Source organism: Nuphar pumila, chromosome 14 (genome assembly GCF_984573655.1).
Source record: "Nuphar pumila chromosome 14, dmNupPumi1.hap1.1, whole genome shotgun sequence".
Classification (NCBI taxonomy): domain Eukaryota; kingdom Viridiplantae; phylum Streptophyta; class Magnoliopsida; order Nymphaeales; family Nymphaeaceae; genus Nuphar; species Nuphar pumila.
This window is the reverse complement of record NC_143262.1, coordinates 22,275,939-22,302,962: the sequence shown is the minus strand read 5'-3', so window position 1 is coordinate 22,302,962 and position 27,024 is coordinate 22,275,939. Positions and strand designations below refer to the sequence as shown.

The 27,024-nt window shown below is 39.9% G+C and overlaps 1 protein-coding gene and 1 long non-coding RNA gene across 2 annotated transcripts; one reads left to right on the top strand and one right to left on the bottom strand.

The window, feature by feature from the left end:
- Positions 1-258: 258 nt before the first annotated feature.
- LOC149816612 (E3 ubiquitin protein ligase RIE1-like) lies at positions 259-27,024 on the bottom strand. The gene is made up of 5 exons (XM_089986646.1): positions 26,314-27,024; positions 8,468-8,587; positions 2,753-2,885; positions 2,500-2,658; positions 259-551 (listed from the first exon to the last, which is right to left on the bottom strand). The coding sequence occupies exons 1-5, from the start codon at positions 26,865-26,867 to the stop codon at positions 390-392; spliced, it is 1,128 nt and encodes a 375-aa protein (XP_089842772.1). The 5' UTR covers positions 26,868-27,024; the 3' UTR covers positions 259-389.
- Positions 9,662-24,751, top strand: LOC149816613 (uncharacterized). The gene is made up of 2 exons (XR_016427562.1): positions 9,662-9,743; positions 24,518-24,751. It is a non-coding gene; the product is annotated as an uncharacterized LOC149816613 (long non-coding RNA).

Below are 27,024 nucleotides of genomic sequence, written 5' to 3'. Positions count from 1 at the left end.
TAAGCAAGAGTCCTAGTGACCTAAGTCCGTTAGGTCAACTTCTACGTTCATAAACTGCAGCAGTCATTTGCCCAGTATTTGTTGAAAATCCTAGAACAGGCTAGGATGGACTTCATGCTCAATGTGATAATTTCTAGAGGACCACACTGAAACTTTCACTTCTGATCGGAATTGGAAGAGTAAGAGAAATTACTGATAAAGCACAGCCGGGGGCCTGTTTGGATTTTCTTTAGACATGCAGCATAAATTAACATCTAAATGAAAATTTCACGAGCAAAATGTTTTTGATGCATCGAAGCAATATCCAAGCCATTATGATATCAGTCATTCATTTACTCCTCTCTTCTTTTTGTCAATTATGGTACAGGAATGCATACAAAATCAGAAAGTCAGACCTGTTCACTACCCTTGAGAATATTGTACTTACAGAGTGGACAAGTTGCATTGATCTGAAGCCATCTGACAATGCACGATGAGTGAAAATGATGCTTGCAAGGAAGTGCTTGGACCTCAACCCCATCTTCATAAGCTGACAAACAGATACAGCATTCCTGAAACAGTAAAAAGGAGTATAACCATCTAAGTCTAACGAATATTTCATTAGATCAGAACAAATAAAGCCTGCCACTGCCATAAAACATCATTTAATGACTGCTAATCCCTTTCCCTAATCTAAAGTACTAGAGACAATACATTTAAACTCGTCATGACATAAAGTCTAAATTTAAATTTACTTATAAAAATTTCATAGACGATATTCATTGCAACAAAAAACTTCAAAGTGTCAGTTTTTATAGCATGGATACTGGGTTTTATATTTAGGTTAGTGCCTCACAACCGACAATCCAACATACCATGTTCTTTATAAGTTCACTTGAACCTACCCTAGCAGAACCTTGTGACCTACAACAAACAACAGACTACACAAATGAGCATGTACACAAAATTAATCTAAAGTGCATCAACATGTTTCAATGTTACTTTACCTTTTTCCTGATTTCTTTGTATTCAATGTGTCCTTTAGTTGTTTAGGGGCATTTAGGTCATTGGACCCTCTCGTAATCTTGTGACACTGTAGAGAACAGTGGGTCTTTACATGCCTTTAGACTCAATGGTAGATTGAAGATTCTGTTATTGTTGTTTACGAAGATATTTGTCTGGATTGCATTGTTGCAGCACTGTTTGATATCTTTATATGCATAAAATGAATGCCATGGATATCTTGTCTTTGCCTTAATGGTGCTGCTGGTATCGGATCCAAGAACAAAGAATTCAAAAACTTCTATCAAAGCAATCTTTAATGAGGATGGGGCCATTCACTTTATCCACCTATTTCAATAGATATGGTTGGCGTGCAAGCAAATTTAAGTCACTGGTTATATGACCCTTGATTAGGGGTGGCAATCGGGTCGTGTCGGTGGGTCAGCATACCTCAACACGAACCCGACCCGTTTATTAAACGGGTCGGCTGTGGCAAACACTAACCCGACCCATTTATTAAATGGGTAACCCGACACGACTCGGTTAACCCGTTTAATAAACGGGTTGGCGGGTCGGGTTGGCGGGCGGGGCGGGGCGGGTCGGGTAAACGGGTTGGCGGGCGGGTTGGCAGGTTGGGTTCAGGTAAACGGGTTGACCCGCCCGCCTAACCCGTTTATTAAGCGGGTCAGCCGGGTTGGCATACCCCTAACACGAACCAGACCCGTTTAATAAACGGGTTAGGCGGGTCGACCCGTTTATGACATGAACCTGTTTATAGCCAAACCTGAACCCGCCTAAGAGGCGGGTTGGCGAGTCGTGTCAGAAATTGCCACCCCTACCCTTGATATGCAACTATATAGGCCAAGATCACCCCAATGGAAATGGTTATGTGTAGGCATGATTACCTGTTAGACTCATAACATTTTGAATGCTATGGGATGCCAGTGACTTGAAATCCACATAGTTAATTATGACATTAAGAGTTCTCACGAACTCAAATATATCAATGTGGTGCCACAAACAATTGGTAAACACTACATTTATCACTGGACCATCCTTGTGAAATTAGAGGCCTTGAACGCCTAATCCAAAGTAACCAGAACATCTTTTCACAATGTTTCAGAATATTTTCAGAGATAAAATTTCAACAAGATCAGGAGAAAAATATACTTTTTTACAAAATAAAAATTTCAAGCTATCATAAAGTATAATATCATGCAAAGACTTCAGAAATTACCTAACTTTCCTTTTCTTCAAATGTCACTTGTTTTCTCAATGTTCTCTTTGGCTTGTATTGAATCTCATTTTCAATATTTACCAAATTTAATTTATCAAAATTTCTAAATATGTACTTTTATTCAAACAAAATTTCTAAGAAAATTCTTTTCCCAAGAACTTATGGGATAGCAAAGTTTTGTTTTACAATGCACACTTTTTGCATTCCATAACATGATAAAAATAACCTGACACCGTTTGACCTTCCCAAAAATGTTAAACATAAAGTTAGGAAAAACTTACTGCATCATCAGGTGAAAGAGGGAGTTCATCCGCTGAGACTTCAGAGCCTGTTCCAATTGGTCTCAATGATCCTTCACCCAATCTCTTTTCAGCTTGTCTGCCATCTTGGCAATATCTGTATCTTGGCAGCAAACTGATGTCAGCATCTGAGGCACCTTCCTGTTTATTCATGCCAAATGAACACACAATCAGTTTCAAAACAATGGCTCATCAGTGGCTTTTCAAATATTGATGATCCTGATATTCCTCTAACCTGTCCTGCCACAGCATATAGAATTGCAATGATGCAAGGCAAGCAAAAGCAGATAGCAATCCCAATTAGACAAGCCAAGACAACACAAAAGATGGCAAAGAACACATCGAAGGCCAGAAATGCAACAGTTAACCTGCAAAAGCTCATGAAAGTCATAAGAATATCAGTCATTTAACCCTACAAGAAAATAAAAAGCACGAGATATTGACAAACACAAGCTCCGAGGCCACTCTTTGTGTAAAGCCCGTGAAAAAAAAAATCGCGTCCGACTCGTGTCAGACACGTGCCCGGCACGTGTCGGACACGAGTCAGGGTCTGACCCCTGTGTCGGGCCCGGATCCGGGCCAGACCCGAGCTCAACCCGGACCCGGGTTCACGAACTCTCGAGAACCTGCATCTTTTAAAAAGACGCAGGTGTCTCGGGCGAGGGGCAAAACCCTCGCCCCTTCTCTCTCTCCTCTGCTCCGCCTCCCTCGAGCTGTCGCCGGCGATCGGAGACGCCGACGAGCGGCTCCGTCCGGCCGCCTCCTCTCTCGGTCCGGCGGGCCTCCCGACGACACGAGCACCCCTCGGCCTCTCTGACGACCGGCGTTTCTCCCCCTTCGAGCTCCGGTGAGTCCACGATCGCTGCCGACCTCCCTGCTTGGCTAGCGGCTGCTCCAGGGACCCCGAGCACCGGCGACCCGCCGCCAACCTCTTCCCCCTCCCTGCTGTTCCTCCCTGCGGCCACCTCTTCGCCTTCGCTCTGAGGTCCAGCGACTTTCGAGCATCGCCACCACCCTCCGTCCGAGTGGCCTCAGTCGACAGTGGCCTCGTCCTTCCGGCCTTGACGACGCGAGCTCTTTTCCACCCAGCATCGGAGTACCCCCGTGCGAGCAACCCCTCCGACGGTCCCGTGGCTTCGGTCCTCAGAGGTAAAACCCCTTCTCCCATTCTCTTCTTTCTTTCCTAGCGCCGGCAGGGAGCTTCGCTCCCTGTGTTGGCTTAGCTTTTCGGTAGGGGGGCTCCGCTCCCCTTCCTCTAGCAGGTTTTTCGGCAGGGCTCGATCGAGCCCTGTGACCCTCCTCTTCCTCCTTTTGAGGAGCTGTTCGACAGGGGGCTGGGCCCCTGTCGGCAGGGGGTTAACCCCCCCTGCCTTCCTCTTTGTATGGGTCGACAGGGGGACTTTGCCCCTGTCATCGTGCTTGTCGGTAGGGGGCTCGGCCCCCCCTGCCATTTCGCCTTGCCGGCAGGGGGCTCTATCCCCTGCCATCTGCCTTTGTTTAATTTGCGGTAGGGGACAAGCCCCCTACCTTCTTTCTTTTCTCGGCAGGGGGCGAGCCCCCTTGTCGTTGCTCTTGTGTTCGGCAGGGGGCTTCGCACCCTGCCTTATGTTGTTGTTCCGGCAGGGGGTTGAACCCCCCTGCTCGCCTGTTGTTTTTCAGTAGGGGGCGGGGTCCCCCTGCCTTTGTGTTGCTTCTCGGCAGGGGGCCTCGTCCCCCTGCCTTCTTTTGTTTGCCGGCGGGGGGCTAGGCCCCTGTGCCTTCTGTTGTTTCTCCTGCAGGGGGTGGAGCCCCCTGCACCCTCTGTTGTTCCTGGCAGGGGGCGGAGCCCCCCTGCTCTTTTGTTGCTCCTCGGTAGGGGGCTCTGTCCCCCTGCCTCTTGCATTGGGCCGGCAGGGGGCGGCCCCCCTGCCTCCTGCGTTGTGCCAGCGGGGGGCGAAGCCCCCCCTGATTTCTTGTTTTCGAGCCCGGCAGGGGGCTGCGCCCCTGTCTCTTGTTCTGACAGGGGGTGTTACCCCCCTGCCTTGTTGTGGCAGGTGTGGCAGGGAGCCCCTGCTCCCTCCCCTGCCTTTCCTTGTGCTAGCAGACAGGGAGCTCCTGCTCCCTACCTCTGCTACTGTTGCCAAGCAGGACTGAGGCCCCTGCCTTTGGCACCCTTGTCTGCAGGATGCAGAGCTCCTGCCTCTACCTTCTGCAGGCAGGAGACCTTGCTATGTTTGCTTCTCTTTTCTTATGTGGCATATACTAACGTTCTAAGATCTCCAGGTTGAACGGTGGATCCAGCTCGCCCTCTGTGGCTCGAGCTCTTGCTTGCCTACGCTACATGCGTACGAGGACCCGCAACCCCTTAAGGTAGGGGATTCTTGCGTGAAAGGACAATGAACTGATAAATGCTAAAATAAGAAAGATAACTAAAAGAGGACGATATATGTATACGTATAATATATATACGTATGTCTTTACCTTCAAGGACGCGGTTTCGCGATCCTTGTCCTCTTTACTTTTCTGCACTTTCCTTTCTGTCGCCGCCGCGCTATATGTGCCTAGGCTTTCTATTTCTGTCTTTACATTCCATGTCTTTTAACTCAAGGACGCGGTTTCACGATCCTTGTCCTCTTTACTTTCTCGCGCTTTACTTTCCTGCTGCCCCGCGCTTTGCGCCTTGGCATTTACTTGCTTATGTCTGCCTTGTTCTCCAGGATGTAGATCCTGGTCCTTCTTTACGTTCTTGCACTTTACTTCCTGCATTTATTTGTTGCCCCACGCTTTATGCGCCATGGCCTTGCTCCTGCTTTACTTCTCGCGCTTTACCTTCTTGTATTGTCGTGCTTGCTCTTGCACTTGCCTTTTGCTTGTGTTTGTTCTTACCTTGCCGTTGCCCTTCATGCATGTATTATTATCTTTGTCGTATGCTTTCTTTCTTGCTTACGCTTATCAATCTATCGAGGTGCAACCCTATGTCCCGTAAGTCGTCTTTTACACTTGGGTAGTCAGTATAAGATCTCTTACCTCACGAGTTGCTTGTGTAGTTGCCTGCTTGTGCGTTACGATGATCGAGGTATGATCTCATACCTCGTGTGGAGCTTTAGTGTTCTACACTCGCGGTGCGGCTTCGCCCACCGAGTCTTGTCCCTCGTTTTGCCTTTGTATTAGTATGTGCATGAGTTTGCCTCTTGTCAGCTTGCACTCCCTGCGTGCAACTTCGAATGTATAGTGTATATCGTTTCACTTGGCTTACAAGCCACGGCACGCACTTATGCACTTCAGTTCTCAAAAGACATCGTCTTAGGTGCGATCCTATTTTCAGGAATGTATAGCTTGTAAAGTGATAGCGGCCAGATCTCCCAAATCGGTGCATTCGGGATAGGTGTGTTACAATCTTAGTTCACCTATTCGTTTTGACTCAGATAGCCTGGTTTAGAAGCCTGTGCACGAGTAGGGGCGGGAATCCTGGCGAGGTACTTGCGCCATCGCTAGATCGACGTTACCTCACCTCTGATACGAGACCTAGTTTCTAGGCTTTCTGGTTCAACCAAGATTGTAGTGCCTTCCTTTGTAAAGGTATTGTTGGATCTCTTACGAAGGATCCATGTTCCTCCTCTTGTAGTTGTACCTTTAGTCACATACGATATGTTTGGGCTACGAGAGCAGAACGAGAGGTCTACAGTAACCTCTAAGCGTGTATTGACATAGTAAGCTAATCCTGTTATGTTGTTTTCGCCTAATAGGCCGATCGCTCGCGATTGTCTAAAGGACCCGAGCACGATCAGTTGGAACTGGAATAAGTTCACTGCGGGTTTCTATAAAGTAGAAGCTTTGGGATTTTCTGCGAGAGATCCATACCCCTCTTATCGTGGTTGTACTTTTGAACAGGTACGTTTCGTACTACGATGAGTAGGATGAGAGGCCTATGTCTGCCTCGAACATGCAATGGCATGTGTTTGAGATCACAAGAGTGATGTTTCTATCCTCACTGAGGATTGACCCCCTTTTCATTGTGATTGTATATGTGAATAGTTACAATGCGTACTGCTGTGAGTAAGATGTGAATTGTGTACTTGTCTCGAACGCGCAATGGCGTGTATAACTCACCTAAATAATAATCATGCGCCTTCACAGGCAAGATGCTCGATTGGGTTGAAAGACCAGAGCATGAGAATGGGACGGCGGTTAACAAACCCTCCGTCGCGCTCATTCGGAACGGTTCATCAAGAGAGATGATGGATGGTACAAAACTCCGATGGACAGTCATATATGGCAATCTCGGGCAAAGATCCGACCTTCCCCAGTCATCGGAGGTTAGGGGAAATCCTTCGGGCCACTTCTGCAGAAGTACGGATGCGCATCCATTGGGTCTTTGTTTGCCTTTGCGGATTTACTCTCTTGGTCACAGACCGTCCCCTTAGGAAGCGGACTCAGTCAGTCATTCGGGGTATAATAAAATACATAGCATAATGGACCCCCGAATCGATCTCGGCTGTTTCTACGTTTTGCCTTGTGCGTACCCACAATGGCCTGCTCAGTAATGAGACAAGATATAACTTATACACATGATCTTGAGATATGCATATTGTGACATGCATTGCTCGCTTGCTTGTTAGCTCGGTAGTTAGGTATGCTACTCGTTGAGCTAGGTACGCCGGTCGAGGCGTTATCCTTGTTGGTTAAACTGCTTACGCAGTTCTGTGCTTGGTGATAACTAGTTTCTCATACTAGTTGATTGCTTATCTTGTGTAGCTTATAATTGCTTGTGATGCAATAGCTTGTGCCTCACGATTAATGTAGCTGCTGGCCGATAAGCTGAACCATATAATGGTACTTGTATTTATTTCGAATGTTGTTATGAATACCTGTCTTTCGCAATTGCTTTTGCTTGGCTGGTGGATAGAGTTAGTTACTCTTCACCTATTATATTTGTGAGGTTGCTATAGTGGTCTGTTCAAGCACTCTGATCCTTCCTGCTCTTTTACGTAGCTGTCTGCTTTACTAGAGCTTTGCTTACTCCACAGCACATTTGGTTAGATCTGCTAGTCTTGCTTGTTTCTGTTTGAGCTAGCGTTTATCTTACTTATTGCAGCTTCTGCTCTTTCTTGTCCTTTGCACCCCTACTAGTCTGTTGTGTGACTGACCCATCTCCATGGGCAGGTGGTGAACAGGTTGAGACAGCTTGCGATGGCATGATGACGCGATGCACTCAAGGCAATGCCCTTTCCTGACGTTGCGCTCTTGGGGACTCTTTTGATAGACCTGGTACAATGTTTCTTAGAAAGCATCTCTTTTGATTAGAACTCTGGATTTCTAAAACTGTATTACCAAAATGTGGTTCTTCTTTTCATTTCAATAAAATATATATTTGAATTGCAAGTCGGTTTGTAAAAGGGAAAATCTGCTTTTTGGTTGTAATGTGCCCAAGGTCTAGGGACTTGTTGTTTTGAACCTGATCTTCCGCTGAACTTCTGTTTTAAACTCTGATAAATAATTGATTTCAAAGCTTTCAACCTTTTTCATAAAAGGTTTCAAGTCCACGATTTTGGGGCGTTACACTTTACTTCTATATTTGCAGTATAAAGATGTCTAGAAGTAGTTTGGGCAAATGTTTATGATGAAGTTAACATTATATATCCAATTCCCAGTAACTAGTATTAAGTTATTAATATCATAACAACCAGTTGGACAGTAATAAAGATTTTGGTTGTCTACTATTTTGAGCAAGTAATCTTTCAATATCATTGATTGTGGATTGATCCCATCCACTTTTGATAGCTAAGGATATTTGCACAATCAATCCCATGAACCAAATTAACGATTAAAAAGCAAAAATTAACAATACCAAGAGGTAATTACGGACAATATATGGTCATGTTGTTAACAAAATTAGCCCTAGAATTATTCTTCCTTAATATAAAAACTATCACTGTGTAGTAAATTAAAATATAATATTCATAGCCCTTACCAGTAGAGCAAGGGAGCATTTTGCACAAGAGTCTCCCGATCAGAAACCACCCAATAGAATCCAATCATCCACCAGAGGAATGATACCATCGTATTAACAGATTCACATTTCATGGCCATGCTGCAGGCAAATCACAACTGTTCTAATCAGAGGTACCGCTATGGTAGGTTCCATTTAAGTAAACAAAAGAAAATCCTGTTAACACTGAGGATTGAAAAGAAGAATGATATATAGAAACCAAGGCAACTCACGAACTGTCAATCAACTATGAACTGAGATTTACTTCCAAATCATGAATGAATTAAGGGAAACAACTAAATGAGTCTTATATATTAAAGTTTTTCATGGATATGCCATTAGAAAGAAAGGATAAAAGTTAAGAACATGCCCCAACAGTATAGAGCTAATGATAAAAAGTGATTACATGGCCCCTTCTCATGTTAATGAGAATAAACTTCTATTGTTTGAACACACTAGCTGCATCACTAAGTCACACTAACAAAGGGCTGTTGGGTTCCCATCTCCCTGGGTGCCATCCCCCTACTGCACTACTGCAGTTCCATGGGCACCTTATATAACTACCCATTGTTCAAAGCATACAGTTGGATAATTCAAAGAAAATGAACCCAGCAACCCTCATTATGTAAAGTATTCCTGGATGATTTATAAGCCTTCATAAAATATATAGCATGTGGCTGTATTTTAGATCAGTGAGCATCATTCATGGAGTATACAGGTAGAAAAATCTATAAGAAAAACTTAAGATACAACAGTGAGTAATTATATGACAATAAGAGAGGGAATATCAATTATAAAATGGAACTTTTTTTTAATGAATCTCAGGTACGGTGCATAAATAGTTTCATAACAATTTGATTAATAAATTCATGGATTATTTTTTTTACTTACATTTAGTGGTGGGCAACAGGCTATCCTGGTCCATATTTTGAAATAGTCATGGACCCCACCAATAGTGAATAGTCTAAAACCAGGCTTGAGAAGTTGGGGCACTCTTGTCCTACAAGCCACCTTATCCAATTGAATAGGTAGGCAAATGGCCAAAACTGTAATATCTCACAAATTTTGCCTAATTTTGAGAGAGAGGGAGAGGGCTGAAGCACAGGAAAAAAAGGGGCTGTACCGTGAGGGAGAAAGAGAGAAGGGTAATGAGAGGGAGAGGAAGGGCAGGCTGACCTGTGCCTCTTCGTCGTCTTCGACCTCTTCTTCTTCTTCTTATTCATCTTTATTCTTCACAGTTTGAACCACAGCGAGTAAGGTACGGGTTCCTCTCCTAATTCGATCGGTAAAGGGATTTTTGCATGAGTTGACTATGACATAGGTTTAATCCCAGCCAAAAACGAGTTCAATCACTGCATTCTTTTTTGGGTTTTACCAGCAGGAACCAATCCTGTGTAACTGAGTAAGATCCGACTTTTTTATGGTCTGATCATACTACCAACTTTTTTAAATTGGGTGTGGTTTGTGTACAGATTCTTTGGGAAGAACAGTTAGCATAAGTAGGATTGTTAGGATAGATTTATTAGGGTTATATCTGATTTTATATATTTGTTTTTTTTTTTTTGAGATTATTGTTCAGTTAAGAATATATATATATATATATCCACTATAGTTATCTTGTTTGATGCACACGCTCATTAGCTCATATCGACTGTATTAGAAGTAGCATACAGTCTTTGAAGGTTCAGACATCACGTTTTACAGATTTTAAATCTGCATACTTGACTGGATTTAGGTTTAAAATAAAAGCCTGCGTGCTTTTTCGCAAAACCAGTCTTTACAGTTTGCGTTTCTGGGTGGATTACAAAAATTTGGTTTATGTCTATCGTTTCTTTTTTGTTCAGGCATGACTGATTGTGCTGTGCATGTGGGACTGTCACAGATATCCAAGTTGTTTGTTGTTGCATAACCTGAATTGTTGCGTAACTTAACTGCACCAAGGTGTGCTGTGTTTTGAAAGTGTCTGACAGCATGTGTTTTTGAACCAGCTGTCGAATTTCTGTTGACTAACTCCTCAATATCCTGTTTGTGCTGAGTCGGTTGAAATATAATGATTTCTGATCTTATGGTGAATCTGTTTTGCAACCTACTGAAAAAAATATCATTTTCTGTTTAAGTCTGTTAGAACCAATCAAATCCTGTCTATATTCTGTTATGTATCTTGCTGCACTAGAAATGAGTTTTGAGGGAATCAGTGGAAACAGCTCGGCCACTGTTAAGAAATTGGTTGAAACAATGTCATTTCGTCTGTTTGAAATCTGCTTGTGAAAGTTGATCGATCAATCTGTCTCTGACTGAATTCCATCAGCTAGCATAGACTCGGTTTGCGTTGACAGCAAGAGATTTACCTGCAGCAATATTAACTGTGGATGATATCATCAACACCATTGCTAAAGTCTGTTCATCTATAACCTGTGAATCATATTTGTTGTCTTATCTGTCCATGAATTTCTGCAATTTCAAGCAAACTCCATTTGAGTTCCTATTGATTAAACAAAGTGAATATGTCTGAAATCTGATTTGAAATATATATATATATATATATATATATATATATATATATATATATATATATATATATATATAATGTGTGTGTGTGTGTGTGTGTGTGTGTGTGGCATTAAGCATTGGGACTCTGTCAAGATCGTTAAGTGTGTTATGTGCCTGAATTAAAAATCTGATTACGGTAATCACGGCTTTGCATACATGAGATTGGTTTTTTGTATAGAATTTGCTTCCTTAAATTTGAGCAAATTGTTTTGTTAAATGGATTGGAAATCAGATTTGAAAGGTTGTTCGAAAAACTGAAATTTTCCCTATGTTAAAAAAAATTTGTTTTCTTTTGGAACTATGAAATCTGGTTGGTCATAGATATTTTATTGAATCTAAACTTAATGAGTGATGAAGTTGGTCGGCATCAAAAAGTTGGATTCTAGGCCAACAGAATAAAACTGATTGTGCTTTACAAAGTTTGCATTTGTTCACTAGCCATGAATATGCTTTGGTATCATATCTTGTGAAATGTGATCATTAAAATATATATGTCTATGTATGTTTTTTGTTACTGAAAGAATTGGCAATGTTATTTAATTACATAGTGGTTATGTGTGAACCACTGATAGGCCATTAGAGGCCAGGAGCATGTGTTGCTCATGTTATAATAAATTGTAAAATACATTACAAAACTATTTTGGTATTACTTTTGAATTAATTACACTGTGAAATTTGCCAAAGCAATGGCCCAAATCTATTATTGCATGACGATTTGCATAAGTGTTCTTGTGTAAAGATCTCTTAATTGATTAAGAATGGTAAAAGAGACCAAACAATGTAATGATTTTTCTTCCTTGATGTCCCTTTAAAAGGGTGAAAACCTAAGATGATGGTTATAGGAGAGCGTGAGGATACTAAACACCATGTGCATTTGTTTTTCCCAAGAACCCGGTGTGTGATTTGTGTTCTCGGTCACGGTTGTAAGGAACTTTCGCCACTTTGCCTAGGGGTGTTGTTGTTAGACTCAACTGCAATTATTGGTATACCGAAAAAGTGGAATCGATAGATGTTGATTTCCTTGTCGTCATGACACTAGGTGATGAATCCTAATGTTTCGATTAATGGTGATGATTCTTGACGTCAGTTGAGGAACATGTGTAAAACCCAGTAAATAAAATACAAATTATGTGTTAAGCTACTATTGAGAACTGCCTTGAACCTCAAAAATTTGACCTGTTTTTTAGTATCCGTAGGTTTTAAGAAAGTTGGAATTAAATTGTGTGCATTAAGTAGAGACATGCATACAAAAACAATACTGATAATTGAATTTAACAAGTTATTTATGTATATTGCATATATCCATGCATTACCTAAATGTTTAATTTAGCATGAGATGGTTGATTGTTTTATTTGAATTGTTTAGATTGTAAGTTTATCTAAATACATGATGTGTGTTGAGTCCTATTAAACTTATGTTTGATTTAATCTATATTAATTTCCTTACTATTGGATTTCGAGAGGGTCTCGTATGAGAACTTTGGTTCTTACCCTGTTTTTAAAAATCTTTTTAGGTATTGAGGCACAATGATGAAGGGACCAGCTTGCTGGAAGGAATGAGGGTTATGATGTGATGGCCTGGGTTTTGATTGGTTTAGGGAGTTTTTGTTTTAAGAAAACATGTGAACCCTAAATGAGGATTATTTAATTAAAGTAAATTCAATTTTTGATTTATTCTATGTTTGGAATGTTTGTTAGGTCATGTATATTAAATTTGTAATGTACCCCGAGTCCCTAGTATATTTTTCACAATGTTTTAAAAGTATTTATTTAAAAAAAATCACATTTTTCTAGGGTCGGTTTGGGGTCGTTACAAAAACAGGCCAAGCAGGCTTGACTTAGGTCTTGTTTTCGGCAAGCCTGACCAGCCTATTAACAAGTCATAGGTGAGTTAGCCGTCCAAACCTAAGCTCAATCCAAGCTGGATTGGAGGTCAAAATGTTGGCGAGGTTGCACAACCCTATGCCCACCCCTACCTATATTTTAAACTGCAGGCTTATATGAAAATTTGCAACTAATGTAATATTTGATAGCAATAGATAAAATTGCATTCAAACTTCTTTCTCAAATCAGTTTCCACAAACGAATTCAGCTAGCTGCTATAACCATACTCCATTGATTTGGCCAGAGATTGGCATTGAATGGGCAAGTCAATACTTGTAAGCATCACTCACAGAAACTATTTAATTCAAAGTATAGAGCTGCATAATACTCTAAAGGGCATGTTTGGAAGCAAGAAAAAATCTCATAAAAAAAGAAAATTTTACCTATGAGAAGTTTTTATATGATAACGTTTCCAAATAAAAAAAATTCACTTGTTTGGTTAGCATAAGAAAAAAAATGAAAAATGTGAGAAAAATGAGAGAGAGAGAGACCTGAAAATGGTGGTGGGTGGAGGAAAATGAAGATGGAGGAAGCTTTTCTTGTGGCAGTCCATGGAATGAGATGTGTTGTGGGTGAATGGTTACCCTAATGCAAAAAGAATTTTTGATAGAAAAAATTCCCTCACCTGAGAGATGGGGGTGGCTGGAGTGGAGGAATTTTTTTTATCAAAAATCGGATTTTTTAGAAAAAGTTTCCTTTCAAAAATTTTCTCTCATTTGGAGCGGTTGGAAAAGTTATAAATTTTTTTTTCCTACTTTCATTTTTCCTATTATTTTCTAACTTCCAAACATGACAGGAGAAACTTTTCCTTATTCTAGAACACTAAGGAGAAAACTGTTTATTCTAACAATCAGAGGAGGCAATTATGAGGGTTCACCAACCAAATCATGCTAAATGTTTGATGAAGCTTGCACCCCTCATAAGAACAATCATTAGGCTCATATTTTTGTCTTCGGAAGAGCCCACAACTGTATATTTTTAAGCAGCATTTATGTTATTAACACTTCAAAATATTTACCAGCATTTAAGAACTTAGAAACCCTTCAAATCTTCTATCACTTTATAGTCACCACTAGGGGTGGGCAACGGGCCGGGCAGCCCGATGGGCCAAGCTGACCTGCCCGCCATGAGCCGGGTTTGAACCAAAGTTTTAGGCCTGGGCCCATTAGGTACCGGATCGAAACCCGACCCATTATATACGTGGGCCGGGCCTGGGCCAGCCCATGAGCTACCGGGCTGGCTTGATGGGTCTGAGTTATTTATTATTTTTTAATAATATAAAAATTTTAAAAATTAACTATTGCATAATAACTTGGTAACTATTACTATTTACCTAATTTGTTACATTAATTTTATGAAAACTAAAAAGATAATTAATTGGGTGCATGGGAAGTTGGGAACTTGTTAATTATTACTATTTACAAATGGATTTGTCTCGGGCTGAGTTAGACCCGGCCCGCTTCACATTGGCCCGTTAGGCCAATGGGCTAGGCCAGGCCATGGGCTGCTCTTCAAACCCGAGTTCGTTAAGAACTGGGCCAAAACCCGGCCCGTTAGTAAACAGGCAAGGCCGAACTTAAAGCCCAGCAGACCAAGCTCTAAACGGGCCTAGGCCCGGCCCGATGCCTAGTCACCACTTCCTTTTGGGGAACAAAAATAGAAAGTAGACCACTTGTTTCACTAAGGGGTGTCAACGGGTCGGGTTTACCCGAACCTGACTCCGGGTATGGTGATAAATAAGAAGACCCGAAGGTTCGATTAATACATGGAGTCGGGTATAGATTGTGAAATTTTATACCAGACCCGGGCCCGACCCAAGTTCCAATTAAGATACACAAATTTTCAATATAAAAATGGTAAAAAATATTATTCTACCGGGTATGGCCTGGGTCTGATTCATGTAGTTCCTATAGGGTCCGGGTATGGTTTCTCTTATGGTAGGTCCGATTAGACCCGGGTCTGGACCCGATACCATACCCGAAAATCAGAGCCTGGTTCCACCTGGGTCCGAACCAAACCCGACTCGTTGACACCCCTACTTTTACCAATTATACCCTATATTATTTTTAATAGATTACTAGCAAGTTGTGGTGTATGAGAGTGTTGAGATATCATGTGTATCATATGCGTATTACCTATAGTGTGCTACCCCTCCTTTATTTAAATATAAATTGCATTGTTTTCAAGGGTATTTTTGTACATGTATATAGTGTAGGGTAAATCATTTTTGTCCTATGGTGAGATAGAGAGAGGGGGTCAATCCATATAGGGATATATTTTCTTTCTTGATCGCCAATGAAGTTTTGGTTCCCTCTCTTTCCTTGTTTCCTTTTGTTCTTATCTCTCATGGCTATGTGTATTTGGATACGGTATTAGAGCAAAGACTGTTGTTGACACCATCCTCAAATCAACGATCCAGATTGAAGGAGAGATGATCTAAGATTTGAGTCTAGCAACTGGTGCGACTTGATTTTAGAAAATTTTCAAATCAAGTAGCAGTGAATTTGGGTAAGGGGTTGATTTTCTAGAGGTTTATTTTGGATTTTCGGCTAGGGGCAGTAAACAGGGTGCATATTCGAGAAATCTCTTTTCTGGTGCCCATTTTGGTGCTTTTGGTAGTTGAGATATGGCTCAGATGTCGATTAATGTAGGCTATAGCTGGCAGATAAAGATTTGTTTGAGTTTTGTAAAAGATTTGGGGCTTCTTTATTGACGTTAACTGGTTATCGACTTGTTTTTTGTTGGTGGGCAGGCAGTTGAAATAGTGTGTTGATTAGCTTCTGAGTTGCTACTGAATTGATTTAAGCTTTGAATCGGTGTCATCTGATCCAGATTGTGGTTTGTTCAAGTTGTGTGACATTAATTTCAGTTAATGTTGTTGGTCATTGCAGATTCCTAGTATTTGACCGTTGTGGTGTACCAACGACTTCAGCTTGATGCTGAACTGGTTTGGGTGCCTTTACTACATCACTTGGTTATGATTGTGATGATTTTTGGGCTAGTATTGTTTGTTTCTAGATAGTTTGTGCCTTCAGTTTCATCTCATTGAAAGTTTGAGAAGCACATTTGGTAGTAATGATTGTTCTACTGTGTGTGCATTTGATTTTGTGTATTGTGGTACTTGCATTGCTGCATTTGCATGTTTGTGCAGGACTTGAAATTTTGTAGTTGGGGGTTTGTGTGATTATGGAGAAAGGATAATCCATTCAGCTTGTCTCCCTGAAGCTTGATGGGACAAACTATGCTTATTGCTCCAATTTCATGACTGTTGTAATTGTTGGAAAAGAGCTTGGTGGTTGCTAGGATGGGTCTAAAGGAAAGCCGAAAGCCACTTATGCCAATTATGAAAACTGTTGTAGTGGATGATATAAACAATACAAGGATGAAGGAATGAATCCTAGGATCAATGGAACAAAGAATAACAGTGAATTTGTCTAAGTTCCAAGAGGCTAAAGAAGTTTGGGGATATCTCAAGCAAGCATATAAGCAAGAAAATCGGGCGAAACAATATCAACTTGTGCAGGAGGTGAGAGCTATGAGGCAAGGAAGTAAATCCATTGAAGAATTTTATTCAGAGATGCAAAGAGTGTGGGATAACCATGCACTTATGGAAGGTCATAACAAGTATGAAAAATGAATGAAATGTGAGAATGTAGTGATTGTTAAGCTTGTATAGATATATTTAATCAGCATAGAGAGACTAGCAAGTTGATTGAGTCCTCATGGCACTTCAACCAGAGTTTGATGGAGTGCAAGCCATTCTTAACCTTTGTCACTCAGGCACCTATGTCACATGGATACTCTATTTTTTATTGTCTTTTCATATCCCCTTGTATACTAGTTACTTCATGAAAATGGTTGTATCCTCGTATTTTCTACCATATCCATGTGACATAGTCAAATACTTGCTAAGTTGATTGTAGAAGAGATCAAGATAAGTCCTCTTAGAGCTTATCCTTCCATTGATTCAGTTATGGCAGTTCCACGGTAGTCAGGACAGGTGGCAGGTCAAGTGGCATAGGTGGTGGCAGAACTAGAGGTAGAGGTGATTTGAGCTCCATCCAATGTCACTATTGTAGAAGATATGGCCACATGGAAAGTTCTTCCCCGGAGTGTATATAACATCTTTTGATAGAGAGGGCGCTAAGCCCAAGGATAGCCACATTGCTGGTGGTGATCAATCAGATCTTGAGAGATCTTCAGATCAGTCAAGTGGTGTCCAGCTTCAAATTTTAGAGAAGATGCAACAATAGATACAACAACAAATTCACCAGTTGCAACTTCTAGCTTAGTGTGTCATTGTTCCCTCTTCCTCTTCCTCTAGTATTGCCTTTGAAGGTATCTCTGATTGTTCCCCTGGTTGATTGATAAACTCGTGAGCTTCATGTCACATGAGAACTCATGAGTTTGTCTTAACCAATTGTTACCCCTTTAGTGACAGCTTTCGCACTGTAGATGGATCATCAATGTCTGTTTCGAAAGTTGGTTCTATTACCTCTAGCTCATATCCTGGTAATAAACTTAATATTTTTCAAGTATATCATGTTCCCTCGCTTGCTATGAATTTAATTTTTGTTGGCCAAATTACCAAGTTTAATTGCAATGTTACCTTTTCTCCTATTGATTGTGTAGTGCAAGATCAAATGTTAGGAAAGAGAGTTGAGATTAGTCGTAGGAGGAGAGATTTGTACTAGGATTGGCTAGATATGAATGCTTAAATGAGATCTAGAGTAAGTCTGAGAGTGATGGTCATGGATGAGCCATTTTGTAGCACCAGAGATTGGGTCATATTTCTAGCTCTAGGTTGTAGTAGCTGGTGCCTTTGATGAGTATTGATAGGTCCAAGCAGCGTTGAAGCATAGTGAGGCGCTCCACTAAAAACCGAGGCGAGGCATAAAGTGTAAGCCTCAATTTTTTTTTTGAAAACTTTATTTTTTTAAAAAAATATCTAAAAATACAAATAAATAAAAAAATGCTTTATTGATGAAATAACAACCAATAAGAAATAGAAAATCTCAAATAAGTACTAAAAAATATGAGATTAACATATAAAAGTAACTAAAAATTGATTACATAACTGGAAAATATATAAGATTAACTAACAAAAGTTAAAATATACTAAGAAACTAATTACATAACTGAAATAACTGGAAAATATATGAGATTAACCTACAAAAGTTAAAATATATGAGATTATTCTAAAAAATATGAGATTAACATATAAAAGTAACTAAAAAATCGATTTCATAACTGGAAGTCTAAAAAATATATGAGATTAACCAACAAAAGTTAAAATATACTAAGAAACTGATTACATAACTGAAATAACTGGAAAATATATGAGATTAACCTCAGAAATCTTGTTGTACAATTTTCTTTTGCTCCTCACGCCTCAGGCGTGCGCCTTGAGGCATAGAGGGCTGCGCCTCAAGGCGTGTTTTTGACAATGCTGGGTCCAAGTTAGTTGTATTGTGTCATGTAAAAGAGCGTATGAGTTATAGGTTAGCAAAGGGTCATGCTTTGTAATTTGGGTCTAGAGATAGAGTGTCAAAGAGTCCTTTTGAGCACATTAAGATGGATGGGGTCCTTCTCCTATTTTGTCCAAAGGTGGTTCACCATACTTTGTTACTTTCATACATGATTGTACAATGTTTACCTAGATTTATTTCATGAGAAATAGAAGTGAGTTTTTTTTAATCTTTAAGAATTTCTATGCTATGATTGAAAATCAGTTTGCAACTTAAATTAAAACTCTTCATACTAACTTTGGTGGTCAATACATCGGTTTTGTGTTTAAGAAGTTCTTGCAGGAAATAGGAATAGATCATAAAAATATTGTCCTTATGCTCCTGAGCAAAACATAGTGGTTGAAAGAAAGAATAGTCATATTTTGGAGACGACAATAGTTGTTCTCTTTGGTGGATGTGTGCCTAAAGGTTACTGGCCCGATACAATTCAGTTGGCTATCTATCAAATACATCACATGCCATCAAGTGTTCTTAAGGGTATATTTCCTTTTTAGAAGTTATATGGAATAATTCTGAATTATGACATGATAAAAGTATTTGGGTGTATTTGCTATGTGCTTTTACCCGATAGATATAGAGATAAGCTCTCTCCTAGAACTATTCAGTGATGCTTTCTTAGTTTCTCAAATGGTTAACAAAAGTGTTATGATCATGTTGGAAGAAAAGTTTGGGTATATAGAAATGTTGACTTTCATGAGGATTCTCCTTATTTATGCCAGGTTGGAGATAATGTAAGAGATGAGTTCGATTTGTTATTTTTTGGTATCATTTACTGAAAAAGAATGAGTAAAAGAGTATATGAAAGTTCAGGGAGAGCAAGTTCACTTGAGAGATAATAGGTTTGGACAAATTTACCCTCTCCAGTTGAGCCAGATCACTCAAGCTTAGAGTCATCTTCTAAATCGTCTTCTCCTCCTTCGGTCTTTCCTTAGGTACGTAGAAGCACTAGAGTATATATATTCTTCCTTCTCACTTTGTGTTTTAAGAGTCTCTCTCCTAAACATCATGCATTTTTTACATTGATTCATTCTTATGTTGAGTTTGAGTCCTATGCAGAAGCGACTTCAAAAAAGAGTGACAACAAGCAATGGCTGAGGAGATGAATGCGATGAAGAGTATGCAGAAATGGAAGCTGGTGACGCTTCCACCTAGAAAGAATGTTGTTGGGAGTAAGTGGGTTTATAAAATTAAGGCAAAGGCAAATGAATCAATTAAGGCAAGATTAGTGGCAAAGAAATGTAGTCAACAATTTGAGATTGACTTTTAAAAAACTTTTGCACTAGTAGCTCACATGACCACCATAAAAACTTTGATTGCCGTAGCTGCAATAAAGCAATGAAATTTATGGCAACTTGATGTAAATAATGCCTTCATAACTGGGGATCTAGATGAAGATATATTTATGAAATTGCCACAAAGATACCCAAATTCAGAGGGTAGAGTTTGCAAAATGAAGAGAGCATTATATGAACTCAAACAAGCACCTCGAGCCTGGTTTGAGAAAATTTAGTTCTGTTGTTAGATCTCTTGGTTTTGATCAGAGTCATCATGATCCGACTTTGTTCGTGTCTACTTCTGCAGAAGAAAAGTGTATATTACTCATATATGTTGAGGATATGATTATTACAGGAGACAATCTGCTGAAAGTAAGAGATACTAAGGAGAAGTTGGCAAACATTTTTGAAATAAAGGGTGTAGGAGATCTAAAATATTTCCTTGGCTTATAGATTTCATACTCAAAGAGGTCTCTATACTTGTCTCAACCTAAATATGCAATTGATTTGGTTTGAAGGCAACATTGGCAGATGATTCAAAGAAGGTTAATCTCCCATATAAGCAAATTTAAAACTAAGAGCATAAGATGGATTGGAATTAGAAGATCCAGTATTGTATAGATAGGGTTGTCAACGGGTCAGGTTTGGTTCGGACCCAGGTGGAACCAGACTTGGACCCGATTTTCGGGTATGCTACTATCCGGTACAAACCCGAGTCTAATAGGGTCCACTATAAGAGAAACCATACCTGGACCCGATAAGAACTACATGAATAAGACCCGGACCATACTCGGTAAAATAATATATTTCATCATTTTTATATTGAAAAATTGCGCTGGTCTTAATCGAAACTCGGGTCGAGCTCGGTCTGGTATAAAATTTCACAAACTATAACCCAGATCCATGTATTAATCGGACCTTCGAGTCTAGACCTGGGTCTCAATCGAGTCTTCTTATTTATCACCATACCCGGACCCTATACCGGACCCTATAGGGTTTGGTCCGGATAAACTCGACCCTTTGACACCCCTATGTATAGACATCTAATTGGGAGCTTAATATATTTGACTATATCCAAATTAGACATCACATATGTGGTTCATTGTCAGCCAGTTTATGAGCTTTACAAGGAGTGTTTATCTTGCTATAGTTTTCAGGATTATTAGATATGTGAGGGACACCATGCATTATGGAATGGTCTTTTCGTCATTCTCCTCTATAAATTTGAGAGCTTTCTGTGATGCTGATTTTGAAGGGTCTACTTGTGAGGATTTTGCATTTTTCTTGAGAGCTTTTTAATCTCATGGAAGAGCCTGAAACAACAAAGAATTACTTTATCTACAACTGAGGCAAAATACAGGGCGATGACACAAGTTACATATGAAATTGTTTCGATGAAGTGGCTACTGAAAAAGTTAAGAGTTTCTATTGTTGATTGGACTTTCTTATACTGTGACAATATGAGTCATCCATATTGTATATAATCTGGAGTTTCATGAAAGAACTAAACATATTGAGATAGATCGTCACCTTAAAAGGAGGGCTTATGAAGATAGAGGCATTGCTCTTGAGCATGTGAGCTCTAAGGAACAGATCACAGATGTGTTCACTAAGAGATTCACTCTTTTGCACTTCAACACGTTCCTTTCCAAACTTGGGATAATTCGTCTTGCATCATCTCAAGTTTGAGGAGTGTTGAGAAATCATGTATAATATGTGTACTACCCCTTCCTTTATTTTAAGTGTAAATTGTATTCTTTTCAGGGATATTCTTGTATATGTACATATAGTGTAAGGTCAATTATTTTTGTCATCTAGTGAGATAGAAAGAGAGGTTCAAGTCATATAGGGATGTATTTTCTTTCATGCTTGCCAATGAAGTTTTGGTTCCCTCTCTTTCCTTGTTGCCTTTTGTTCTTATCTCTCATGGCTATATGCATCTAAATAGAGAGCATGAATCTATGAATCACAGGTTTTACTCTTCTTTCCCAGTGAGACTTCTAGAAGATAAAAGCTGAAAAAATGTTGTTGAGTTTGTGATTTTAGGACAAACAATCAAATACTGAGTGTTAATATGCCATGTAGATCCACAACCATTCTCTATAATTTTTGTGCTTTTTATTTGATCTTATTTAATGGACTCATTTTTCAGTTTATTATGCTTTTCACTCTAGATTCATTCTTTATATTTTCACATCTATCTCCTTAGGTCTCCTCAAGGGTTATTTCTGGCCCCCATATACCCACAGCCTCAATACACATTTTCCATTGTAAAGCTTAAACCAGGTTGAAAACTTGTTTGGATGTCAAAACAAGTTTTTACCTAAAAAACCTAGTTTAGTGTCTGTTTGGATGCAATCAAACCATGTTTTAAGTAAACTTGGTTTGGGCAAAATTGAGTTTTCAACACAGTTTTGCAAACCCTTACAGTTTTTCAACTAGGAGAAGGGGCAGGGGTATTCACGACCCTCACCACTGCCTCTTTTTCTTTATGCCCTAACTGCCTCACCCCTTCCTATTTATGTTCAGACATTTTTGGCAGAAAAATGGTTGGACTGGTATTGCCTAGCAAGGACGGAACAGGAGTCTGAACTAGGGTGAGCACAAACTCTAGCACTGAGAAACGAGATGAACAACTTGCCATTTGGCTTGGCTCGACTCAAAAATTGAGCTCAGCGAACCAAGCTATCATCTAGCTCAATTAGGTAAATGAGCTCAGATAGAACATGGCAAGTTCGATTGGCTTGACTTGTATATGTCGTTTTACATATTATATATATATATATAGATTGTATATTTATACATATATTATATACATAAAATGCATATTATATATTTTTATACATAAAATAAACATATATTTATATGTATTGTACATATATTTTATATATTATCAAGTTTTAAAAAAACACTTAAAAAACATTTTTTTTAGAATATATACTTATAGTGAACCAAGCTCGAACAGGGGTGTAGCCTTAACGAGCCAAGCTCGAACAGGGGTGCCCCCCTCCCCCACCCGATGACTTTATTGGCTCGCAAAGTGCAGGGATGTAGCCTTAAAGAGCCAAGCTCGGCTTGTTTACCAGCCCTAGCAAACGCCTCCATTGGGGGGATTGTCGGGTAGAGAGAGAGAGAGAGAGAGAGAGAGCACTTAAAAGATTAGGGTGGGCACTTGCCCACCATGACCTCAATGTGGCTCCACCACTGAGTGCCAGCCAGCCATTTTGCAGCCAGTGACCTGCCAGATTCAGTATGGCTTTCTTTTCATTTTCTTTTTTTTGGCTAACAATGTTCTGGCTACCCACTGACTAAAAAATGGCTGGGCCGGTAGTGCCTATCATATCCATCATTTTCCTGTTGGTAGGCGGCTGAAATCATCAGGGTTTAAAAAAAAAGGAGGCTTGAGGGTGGTACCATTCCGGCCATTTCCTGGCTGAAAAACTGGCCAGAATAAATTCTCTTAAAAAATGTGATTTTCAGCCATGTTTTGATGACCCACCAGTCAAAAATGGCTAAGATCGTACCAATCTTGTCCTGATCCAACCATTGGATGGCCAAAAAATGACCTCCCTTCTTTTTCCTTATTTTCATTTACTTTTTATTTTTTATTTTTTTGAAAACCTTATAAATTCATGTTTTTGAATTTTGGAAAACCAAACACTTTAAAACCCAAGTTTTTGGCAAAACCAGATTTGCCAAAAAGTTGGTTTTAAGGTAAAACAAGTTTCTCAAAACTTGATTTTGCCACTTGTCATCCAAACAAGGCATGAGTGATGGAAGTCACTATGGATATACGAGTGAAGTTTTTTAACAAGATAAATCATGAAGTAGATGGAAGCCAAGCCATATCCAAAGTCAACATAATTCCATTTTTTCTCCCCATCAACCAATCAATGTTGTCAAAGATCTATATATGGGTAAGATGGCAAAATGACCAATACCAAAACTATTGTCATTTTGGTGCATTTCCCATGAACCGAAGCCATAAATAAGATTTCTCCAATTAATTGGCTGTAGGCAATGTTTCATGTCCTAAAAATATAGTTTGAAGAATGAGAGTACTTGAATAATTAAAAATCTCCAAACTCCTATTTTATAGTGTAGATAGATTGGCAATGATGGATAGTTGATACATATACAATTAATGGTGCAGGTGTTGGTCCTTATTTGAACACCCTATGGGTCGACCTGGTGAATTGCCCCCTACCAGATCAAACGAGATGGTGACCAATCCACACATGCCTAGTAGCTTTATGTGGGTAACACAATACATATGAATTCTAAAGTTAAAGATAGGATTTACTTCTTGCATTTGTGCATCAATCCATTCCTACATTAACTTGCATCAAGGCACACTTTCAAGCATTTTCAAATTGATTCCTCAATTAGATTGAAAATTTTTCATTTTTATTGATGATATCACAAGTTCATGACCAAATTTCCATGTCATGCTAGGTTGATTTTAGAATTTGATAAGTTATCCATGTTAGTTGTTGGTTGTACATTAGCATAATCCCTCACAAATTGTGAGTTGATTGTGCATGCTTGGTATACTAGCTAAATCACTTACAAAATGTTATGAAGCTATACTTTACATTGGTATTTTTTTTATTTTTAGGTACGAGTTAAATCTTTAGAATTAGTCAATTGTTGTTTATCTTATTGATGCCATAGTGACTTCCGCCATTATCTACCATATTTACCAGCAATTTCCACCCATCCCTAGCTCACCAAGGTCTCCTTCTACCTTGGAAGCTCCTTGGTACAGCTAACAATGCCGGTCTCTCTATGTGTAGGGTATTCCCCTGAGGATATTGATTTTCAAGAGTTGAAATTAGGTGAGGTTGCCCAATTGGAGATCATACACTAGATTCTACGTGGGATTGTGGGGAATGAAGGAGCACTTTGTGGTGTGAGCTAAATGTTAGAGATAAATTTTGGTTCAAATTTGATAATTCGACCACATTGTTTGTTATAGTTCTTGTGCTGATGTTTTAATAAATGAATTATCCAATAGTTGATTTGCTGGATGGGTACTTTCACATTGGATAACTGGTTGTCGATAATTCACAATTTCTCATGAACGTTTTCATTTGTATTTTATTTTATAATTATTTCACTTAAGATTGCCTTGACAAAAGCCCAAAAATATATACTGGATAACAAGAACAACCAAAATCAATGACACATATTGCAGTAGAACTTGATGATAAAAATTCAAATTTGCATTTAAAGAAGTTCAATCCAAATCATGATTTTTAGTAACTAGGCACTGATAAACACATCTATAAGTTCATATTAAGCAAAAAAGCTTGCAACTACGATCTTTTTGAAGTGGCTAGGACTGTGAGAAGGATAAACTGGTTGGGACCCATAAAAAGATATACACTAACCTCAAAGTCCCAATCTCAAATCCTAATTTCTATTTAAGAAGAAAAATCATAAGGATGACAATTAGGGGTGTCAATGGATCAGGTATGACCCGATCCAGACATGTACAGGAACCTATAGGTCAGGGTTTGGTTACAAAGAAGGGGTCCTGAGTAACTATCCCGGTAGGACCCATGAGGTTCAATTATTAAATAGGTTGGATATGGTTTATGAAATTTTATACCAAACAGGGATTCACCCGAGTTCCTTCCGATTAAGATCTGCAATTTTAATTTTTCAATGTAAAAAATCTTGAAAAATATTATTTTACCGAGTATGGACTGGGTCTGGTTTGTGTAATTTTTATGGGATCTGAGGTAATGGTATTTCTTATGAAAAATCTGCTAGGACCCGAATCCATATCCAATACCCACATCACTTAGTAGGATCTGGGTTTGAACCCACCCATTTTGGTGAGGGTCCAACCCGTTGATCCCTGGAGGTGTTTGACTCGCGGGATGCGCCTGAACGGAGACAGACTGACTGGGTAAGGTGTCGTTTGATACGCTGCAAGCCTGCAACGCAAGTTCGGACAGCACAAAAAGCGTCCCACTGAAAATCTATTTTTGTTTTATTTTTTGTTGGTTTTCTGTTTTATATTTTTTTGATATTTCATTTCTGAAAATCTAATTTTTTATATTTTCTGTTTTATATTTTTTGTTGTTTTTCTTTTTTATGTTTTTTTAAGATTTCATTCCTGAAAATTTAATTTTTTTATTTTTGTTTTATATATGTTTTTGTTTTTATGTTTTATATTTTTTTGATATTTCATTTCTGAAAATCTAATTTTTGTTTTATATTTTTTCAAACAAAGAAAATACCATATTCTCTTATTGGAAACTGGTGTCTTAAAGAGGCAACTATGAAATCCACACATCCTCCCAAACAACTTCAAAATGGATTTGGTAAGTGCTTCATGAATTTTGATGGTGCTCCCAAACAAGAAGGTGGGAAATACCAAATCTACTGGATTTGTGGATTCCATACTTCCTTCCCAACTACAGTGTATCGAACACCCCAAAATTACAACTTTGAGGAACATAAATAACCCAAACCTCAAGCCAATGCTTCAATTCTTAATCGATGCTGTGGTTCACGGAGAACACGCAACAGAGGAAGATGAAAAAGCACGCGAATTTCACACAAGTGGAAATGGGATTACCTGGTTCGGTTCTCAGAGCCGGTCCCTGCTTCTCCACCCTCTTCATCATCATCATCTTCACTTCCATTGGCACCGGAATCCTGTTCCTCGACAGCAGCAGCGGCGTCGGCGTTCCTGGTGGAGAGTGGGCGGCTCCTCCTCTGGTACTCCAACCAGACAAGGACGATGTGAAACAGGCAGTGGAAGGCGTACCCACATATCCAAACCCTAATGGCAGCGGGAGCCTTCTCCCTAACCGAAGCAGAGAGGACGACGACGGAAGCGAGGATGAAGAAGAGGTTCCAGGTGATGTCGAGGGCTACCACCGACTTCGAGTAGCCCCATTCTGCGCGCCGCTCTTCCAGCTGCTGGGCTGCCGTCTGGCGGATGACCGTCGACGGTGCCCGCAAGCTTCGGCTGGTGGCGACGCGGCTGATGAGGAAGGCGAGGTGGTCGCGGCGGGCAGCTGATGAGTCGCTCCTGGAAAGCAAGGGGCTACGGTCGAGGGCACCCTCCGAGGAAGATGTCGCTAGAGTCGAAGCGGGTGTTGCGGCGGTGGAGGGTGACTCCTCCATTGTTACTGCAGCAGGCGGAGGGCTTGGGAGGCACAAGAGAGAGGGATGAATGCATGTCCATCATCATCATCATCATTTCATTTACATTCTGAGAGAGAGAGTTCCGTCGTTGAAAGGTAGTTAGCTGTAGTTGGATAGCTCGTGTTTCAATTGAAAC